This window comes from Phaenicophaeus curvirostris, chromosome 3, assembly GCF_032191515.1.
Source record: "Phaenicophaeus curvirostris isolate KB17595 chromosome 3, BPBGC_Pcur_1.0, whole genome shotgun sequence".
Classification (NCBI taxonomy): Eukaryota; Metazoa; Chordata; class Aves; order Cuculiformes; family Cuculidae; genus Phaenicophaeus; species Phaenicophaeus curvirostris.
This window is the reverse complement of record NC_091394.1, coordinates 51,869,381-51,877,562: the sequence shown is the minus strand read 5'-3', so window position 1 is coordinate 51,877,562 and position 8,182 is coordinate 51,869,381. Positions and strand designations below refer to the sequence as shown.

Below are 8,182 nucleotides of genomic sequence, written 5' to 3'. Positions count from 1 at the left end.
CTCTGGTCATGGAAGAGCAAACAAAACCTGTTAGCGAAGCGCTTCATCTCAGGGGCGCTCGGCGGCGGGAGCGGAGGCGATGACACCCCCGGCGGCAGCGGGGCAGGCGAGCCCGGATTTACCTGCCCCGGCGGGGGAACCCACTCACCCTCCCGGCACCGGGGGAGGAGAAGGGCAGAGTCCCGCTGGCGGCCCCTCCCCAGCCCGCCCAGCTCCCAAAGTTTTGCGGTGAAAGTTTGTATCCCAGCGGCGCTGCGGAGGCGCCTCCCCGGAGCTGCGGGCAGGTGAGGGGCTGCCGCGGGGGAAGGGAGGGGAGAGCTGCGGGTTCATTTTCCGCCCGGTGTGTTAATTTTTCCGCCGGCAGCGGCTGTTAATCCCCGGCGCGACGCGGAGCCGCCCAGCCCCGGGAGCTTCCCCGGCGCAGCCGCCCGTGGGAACAGGCGCTGGCCCGGGGCGAGCGGCCGGCTTGTCCCCGGCTGCGTCTCCGTGGCTGCCACCCCCGGGGCCACCGAGGGTCGTCTCCTTTCTGAGAAAGAGGAGGGGGGATGTGGCTCGTCTTGAGACTCGGGGCTCCGAAAGCCGAGGGGGATGCTGCGCCCCAGTGCGGGGCAGCGCTCCGCCCAAGGGCGAACTTTTCTGCTGACTCCTCATCCCCCCCGCATCCCTTCCTCGTCTCACAGCGGGAATCGGGCATGCAGGGCACGTCTCCAAAATAAAAAAAAAAAAAAAAAAAATGTCTAGCGTTGCCTGTGCATTTTCAAGCAGTAGAGTGAATGATTGGGGCAGACTGCGAGTCTGTTTGGCATGCTGATAACACTTCGGTTCACTGCAGTCAATAAACAAGATCGTGTAATTTCACCCATTTAAGAAAGGGAAGATCTCGCTTTGACACAGACCTTTTTCCTAATCTTCTCCATTCTAAGAGGGGGAAGAAAGTCCACGTCCAGTTCTCCTAGGAGATTGACAGCCATCAAGTTTCTGCCTCGTGAGCTTTGTTGCTGTTTAACTTCCCCAAATCCAGGTGACTTCCATGGGGCTGCACAATGCTTCAGGCAGGTAAGAGCTAAGGATACCAAACCTGGCTGCCGAAGTGCAGTAGGGTCCCCCAGTCCTGACTGGGAGCTGTTATGAAGAATAATAATGCTTTTTCCTCTTTGAAGTGAGATGTCCTGCTGCTGCAGAATGAAACCCTTGGTACTGAATATTCTGGCAAACGGGTAAAGTTCCAAACCCATCATTTTCTGTGCAACTGCAGTGTTTTCTCCGTTCTCTTTAAGCAAGCAAAACTTTTCATGAGACTGATGTGTTAACATGCATAATTATGGGTAGGACAACTCCTCTTTTATCTGTTGTTAACACAAGAATAGATTTTGCTTGTTTCTTTAGAAAGAGTAATTATTTGAATTGCAGCTTTAAACTAACCTACAAGTGGCTGAGGGTTGCTGTGTGGATTAAACTAATGCTCTGAAGTTCATTAGGATTTATGGATGAGAAGTAGGACAGGTACGTGGTTGTATTCGTGCACATTCTCAGCAGCGAGGCAGGTGCTATGGACTGCTTTCAGTCACCTGGTACAGTTCCTATGGAAAGATTTAATTGCATCAGAAAGCAATATATGCTTCATTAATAAAAATGAGTCTTGTCTTCTTTACATACATTGCTTTTTTAAAAGGAGGTTTTTTTCTTTGGAAATGTAGTGAAAGGATAATGAGGAAATAGTGACTGTAATAGATTAAAACAACCAAATGAAATGCAAACCATGTTTTCTTTGCCACATTATTAATTTTGTATAACATGTTGTGTGTTACAAAGTACATTAATAACAAAACATAATTGCTATAACAGTATCATGGTCAGCTGTATTACAAGGGAGAGTGAAGAAGGAAAACGCTAAATATGAGTAACTTGGCTGAGTGGGAACTTACATTGTTTATGTTAATGTTTGGAATCTCCTGATTGCTCTTCACTTTTTAAAATTTTAAGCTCTATTACTTTAAAGGGGCTTTATTGTTACAAGATTTTCAGTGGGTGACAGAAGGATGCTCACTTTGTTTAAACAGCTCTCTCTTGAAAAGAAATCCCTATGTATTTCATACAAAATATTTCATCATTTTTGCCTTATGGAACTCTGTAACAAAATTTTCTTGACTTGATTTGCAAAGTTGGTAGGTAGTAGTCTTCCGTTATTGCCAGTGATAAAAGTTGTTCGGGCCAGGTGTTGTCTTCAGTTAACACTTCAACACAATCTTAGAAGCAGCTCTTCAGGTGAAGAAGTTGCTGAGGTGTCAGTGGGCCTGGAGGATGGGTATCACCCTCTTTTGGCATCAGGTGTTGAAATACTGCCTGTTATGGGGTGAGAAAAAACCTCATTACTGCACTGCCCTGTACTCAGTCCCTGTAATGAGGCTTGCCAGGTTGTTAACCATTCCTCACCCTGGACACCCACCCCCCCCGCCAGTAGACTGTGGCCAGGAAGGGCTGCATTATGGGAATTTTGGTTGTTTGTTTGGGGGGGGGTTGGGGGTTTTTGGTTTTTTTTATTTGAGGTTTAGTTTGTGTTTGGTTTGGGGTGTTTTTTAAATTATTTTTGTTCATTTCTATAAACTCAGCAGCACTGAGTTTGGATACCTACATCTGGTTACATACTTAATCCAAATTTCTGTAAGGACTTTAATCTCACCCAACCATAATAGTCAGTGTAGCTTGCTGAAGCAAGAAAATGGCAAGTAGTGGATATATGTTACTAGCAACCATTGGAATAAACTGGAACAAAGGGAAGTGCTGCCTGATATGAGGAACTATGCAAGCATTGTTAAGAGTTGGAACTGTGCCTTGTGCTAGTTTTTGTAAAGCCAGAAAGTTGAGATGTGGAGAGTGGAAAGACGATCCTGGAGGATCAGCTACATGTGAAGTAGGACACAAGGTGACAGATGAGAGGTAAAGGAAGAGAAGGACCGCTGGATTAAGAAGGTATCTTTACCTCCTTCCACTGACTGAACTGAAAGTAGCCTGGGCCACTGGCCAACAGGACATTCCTCGGTGCAAAATTTTATTGCTGTGACTCTCCAGTGGAGGCATCAGAAAATGTATTGCTTCTTGGGGTAAGGAAGGAAAGAGGGAAGTATAAAAATATGTGTGGGAGGGATTGCAGTAGCTTTCGGTGTCCTTTTTCTCATTTTGCTTTCATTAATTTAGTTGTGTCTAAGGAGATGCTGAGTGTGTGGGAATTTGTGGTAGCCCACAGTAATATGAATGCTTTGACCATTATAAAGAGCATCTGTTTTATTCATCAGTATTCTGCTGGCTAACCACTCATCTTGATCTTTTTTTTTTCAGGTGAAGGAGAAAAGATGGAGGGGAATTAAAAGGAAAAGTTTCTAAGTAGTTTGAGGCAATTTAATGTTTTGCTTGTATATGTTTTTGATTTTGGAACTAAGTGGTGGTTAGGGTAATAGTGGTAAGGAAATCTTAAATCAGCTGAGCATACTGTGAACAGATGCCATTGATTTTTGTGTGGTCTGGAATAGGAGGAAGCTAGGAATGGTACCTCGGTGCTGGAGGTACCTCTCCTCAGCTGCAGGTGTGTTTGCTTACCAGGAAGAGAAAGGTGAATGATGTGCTGAAGTAAGGAATTGTGCCAAAAGCAGGAGGTGCACTTTTCCCTGCTTTTGTGTGGCTGTGCTATTTCAATTGCTTGTGTTTGCCCTGTACAGGCATGTGCCTTTTTGAACTGGACCCAAAACACGATGGGGGAAAATGCAAGGGTTTTACATTTGTGGAATGTGGATTCCTGATATTTTTAAGTTTGACAATGAAATTAAACAATTTGTCCTCAGAAGTGAATGTTTATAAACCTGTCAGGTTTCTAAATTTTTGCTGCAAAGAGGTCTGTGTTGTCATCTAAGGCATGTGATGTTTTTGTCTACCAGGTTAATTGTTTCTCCATGATGCATAAGAACAAAATGTAGTAATCTCTCTCCAGTACTCAAAAGGACTTGAAATTTTCAAGCATGGGTCACTATGTCATTTTCTGTGAAGACTTGAGTTGAAATGGATGGGACATTGAGGTCCATACTTCCAAAAGAGATGGCGGGGAGGTTCGGTTAAATGAATAGTAGAGTTAAGCATATTTGAGAGGGATGCAACAGTTTCCTAGGTTGCATTAATTTTCCTGATAGCAAGCATACTATCCAGCAGGATGGTCAAGCTATTGCCCAGTGGGACAATGCTGCCCAAGACTGGGGGCAAGGAAAGATTTACAGCTTAACTACAGATGCTGAACCTCCTGCTGGATACAGCTGATCTCCTTTTGAAAATACTTGGGTTGAAATTAATTGCTTGTTGGCTTTTCCTTCACAGCCACAAGAGAGCATTCATCTTGATTAAAGAATATTTGCAGGTATTTCCTCTTTGCTAGGACACTAGAGTGTTATCCACTACCATTGCTTTTTAATATAAAAGGAGCAAATTCGTCAGTGTTGTAAGGCCATTTTTCAAGTTCTACTAGAATATTCGTAGACACAGACTTTTTTTAATGCTGCTATCATTTTTTTATATGTGGGTTACAAATCACTATGTTAAATAAATTAAACTACTTACTCAAGCTCAAAAGCCTTTAAAAATCTTCTCAGGTAGCAGAATAGCTTCAGATTTTGTGTGAATTTGATCTGTTCACAGTCTAACCTGTGCTAAAATGAGTAGTCTTATTTGAAACTGATTTTAGTCTTACTTAAAAACTAATCTCAAAACATACCCCACACATAAACAAGGAGTACAGTTTCATATAAATTAAATTTAAATAAATTAAACTAATTTTAAGGAGCACAAAAACTCTTGATACAGTGATAACTTTGGTGACTTTGGAGTAAATTTGCTGTAGGCTGTTTGTTAGTTTAAAAAAATACTCCAATTTGAACTGCCATTTCCTTTTAGGAGCATCTATCCACTCAAAACTGAAACTACCCTACTAGAAAAACATCTGTTTTGTTCTGCACAGATTAAATTGCTTGGAAACCCTCCTCATTTGACTGTGGATCTGAAAGGTGATGGTGCAGGCCTTGTTGATGCTACTGTGTGCAACTGTAATGGTGTTTGGGCAAGGTCAGCCGTATATCCTATGCCACTGTGCATCATGGATGCATATGATGGCTGGTATTGCTAAAAGAAAAAAAAAACATTGGCACTGTTCCTCGAGTAAATCCTTTGTGGGCTGTAAATTGATTAAACCAGCATTTCCTCACTTCCTTTGGCAGTAAGGTCCTCATTCCTTTTTTATGTCTCTGTTTTCATTTGAATTAGATGTGCAGGCATGGTGGTGGCAGGAGCAGGGCAGTCAGGAATGGAGGGAGCAGCATTGCCAGACTGCATGTCTCAGAAATGTTCTTGGAGGTGTGATGGGAGATGCTGAAAGTAAAGTTTTGTCCACATGACCCATGAAAGCATTTCTTGCCCACCCAAGGATGCTTCTTTTTCAGAAAGAAGGGTTGAAAATGCAAGAATTGCATGTGTAGTCAGAGGTGGAAATAAGTGACAAAACCACAAAAGTGGTCTTACGTGGAAGCATGCAAGTCTTTACTCCATGTGTCCATTTGGATTGCTTGCTTTTGGTTATAAAAGAGAAATTTATGAATCCCTAATGATTTTACCAAAAGAAACTGATTTCTGCTTTTTAGTACCTGCAATTTAATTCATTTCTTTGAAAGATACTCATTCAGACCCTCCTGCCTGTCTTATTTGACCTTTTTTGTTTTGTCTAATCCAGATGCAGTTGATGTCCTGTTACATGAACAACACAGCTTTTGTCTGGTGGAAAACAGAAGAGGTTTGTATTTGTTGGTCTTGAAGCATTGCTTATGCTTGGAGTTGACACGCAAGCTGCATGTGCTGCAGGACTGAAGTTAGGTGCAAAGACTGGGAGGAGAGACCCAAGTAAACTTTTTAGGGTAGATAAGGAAGACTGCATGTCAGAGAATGCAGAGGGCACTGTAGGAAAAGGTGCAAGTGATAATACTTTATGAAGAGATGGCTGGAAGGAGGTTTCACTACCCTTGCAAAGGCATTTCACAGAATTCCCCAATCATTTTCCGTGCTTTTGCCCAGTTTTCACGGCTTCCTTCCAGTTCTGTGCATCATCACAATAGCTGCAAACAGGTACACCTACATAACATGTCGGAAATTCCATCTCTGCAGAATGAAGGCAGAAAGAACTAGATGGAATAAAGCACCTATTCGCCTTCATTTTGTGTTCCAGGTTCAAGTGGAATACTTTCACCCCCACAAAAAAGACTTCAGACAGAACATTTACATTCTGTTAATGTCTAGTTATCTGTCTCCTAAAGGACAATTACATATAAAATGATTAATATTTAAACTCTTGTTTACATTTTCTGCTGGCAAGTTTGTCTTTCACAGAGAACTTTATAATTTTAATGTCACAGAGTAGGAAAAAAATCTGTAAAGTTCTGAACATAGTTTTGTTGATCTTGAAATCTGTTGTCTCTTAGAAAACGTAGTTACTTTGTTCATTTAACAGCTATTTATAATGGGAGTTCCTGCTAGTCTTATGTGTATGTATTTTTAGAAACTCAGCAATTATAGATGTAACAGTGCTGAGTTATTAAGAAACTTGTTGAACACAGAATATTTATATGTTTCAGAATAACTGTTAAGTGTCTTCATTTTCTTTTCTGTTTGGATGCTCATGTACTTTAGCTCTCTTCTTTTAACAGATTTCTCTTTCAAATTTTCAAATTTCTCTTTTTCAGTAGGCTGTTTTCCTTTAAAAGCTTGAATTTTTCTTTGCATTCGTTGTGGGAGTTTACCAGATGCTTCTATCAGATACTCACAAGAGTGTCTATTGTGTTGAATTTTGTCAGTTTTCCTCTTCCTGTGCAGACCAGTTTCAACAGCTGCTTTTCTGCTTCCAGTAATATGCTTTAGAAGTGAATGTATCTGATTCAGGTTAAGGAGTTTGGGTTTTGTAATAATCCACAATGTCTCCGATGTGCTGTTGTTACAAACTGAATTTTATGGCCCTTTTGTGGTAGGTGCACGGTATCAGGAAAATTACTTCCTTCTTCTGAGCTCTCTGCTGCCCAAGAAAATAATCTTTTGGTAAAGCTTTACATTTTATCTCATTTCCATTTAAGTTAGTGGCAAAAACTGAGTTCTTGACTAGTCTTTCCCATGTTGTGAATTAGCTGGGTAAAAAGATGAACTGTTAATTCACTTTCTGCTGCGTTATTGATATCATCTTATGGTGAACTTCCCTATCTCTGCAAAACTCAATTTGGATTCATGTTTGGGGATGAACATCAGAATATGACTCCCAGAAGCATAGGTTGAACCAATGCTGAGGCACTGCAAGCAGAGTCACTGTGTTGCAGGGTTGACTGCAGGCATTCTTCCTTGGGCACGCAGGTTCTAATGGTCCAGAAGCAGCAGCAGCACTGGGTTGCCCATAGCAGGGGTCTGGTAGCACTAGGGCACAACCTGGCCACTGGAGTAGCCTTCAGCTGCTGCTGTAGCTTCTCAGCTGTGATGGTTGGTGGGCAGTAGTATACTGGTGTGACACCTGGGCATCTCATCTGGAGTGTCACCTCCCTCCATTACAGCAGTGGGTTATGTTTGCCACTGTGGAGGTTGAATGATCTCTGCAGCCACTTCGAGGAAACACTTGCACTTGAAACTCATGCAGGGGTAGAAAGGTTATCAAGATGGTGATCACAAATCTACACATTGAAAGTAATAGCTTTTAGGATCTCCAGTTTGTATTTAGTATGCTGTTTACACAGTCTGCGGCGAAGAATAAAAATGTGACATAAGAACTAGCTTGATCTCTTTTTATTCCAGATTCAGGGGAAGATACTCAAGAAGATGCAGACACACTGAAAATTTCAGAAAAGTGAGCCATGTGCCCTTCTGAAAGCTGAAAAGTAGCCCTCTGATAGGGACATGAACCTAAGACAAGTCTTTGTGTCTGTACTGATGTTTGGAGTAGCTGGTCTACTCCTCTTCATGTATCTGCAGGCTTGGATTGAAGAACAACAAACAGGTACAGTGAGTTTTCTTTCGGGGTTTTTTTTGGTTTTTTTTTCTTAAGTGTAATCGCATCCATTACTTAAAAGAGGATTGTGAAGTCCAAATACATATGAACGGCTGGGGGGAGTTCCCCCATTTGACA

At 42.1% G+C, this 8,182-nt stretch overlaps 1 protein-coding gene across 5 annotated transcripts in view; it reads left to right on the top strand.

The window, feature by feature from the left end:
- The first annotated feature begins 217 nt into the window (after positions 1 to 217).
- CHST9 (carbohydrate sulfotransferase 9) overlaps positions 218 to 8,182 on the top strand; it is a 94,941-nt gene continuing 86,976 nt past the window's right edge. Inside the window, exons 1-6 of one of the 5 annotated variants that reach the window (XM_069854010.1) lie at positions 234 to 284; positions 924 to 1,056; positions 4,360 to 4,399; positions 4,933 to 5,100; positions 5,762 to 5,821; positions 7,852 to 8,053. In XM_069854010.1, the coding sequence (XP_069710111.1) occupies positions 7,954 to 8,053 (100 nt within the window). In that variant the 5' untranslated portion in view covers positions 234 to 284; positions 924 to 1,056; positions 4,360 to 4,399; ... (1 more) ...; positions 5,762 to 5,821; positions 7,852 to 7,953. Of the gene's footprint in view, positions 285 to 765; positions 1,057 to 1,202; positions 1,218 to 4,359; positions 4,400 to 4,932; positions 5,101 to 5,761; positions 5,822 to 7,851; positions 8,054 to 8,182 lie in introns of those variants that run through there. The other 4 variants (XM_069854012.1, XM_069854011.1, XM_069854013.1 and 1 more) reach the window with 4 other exon arrangements.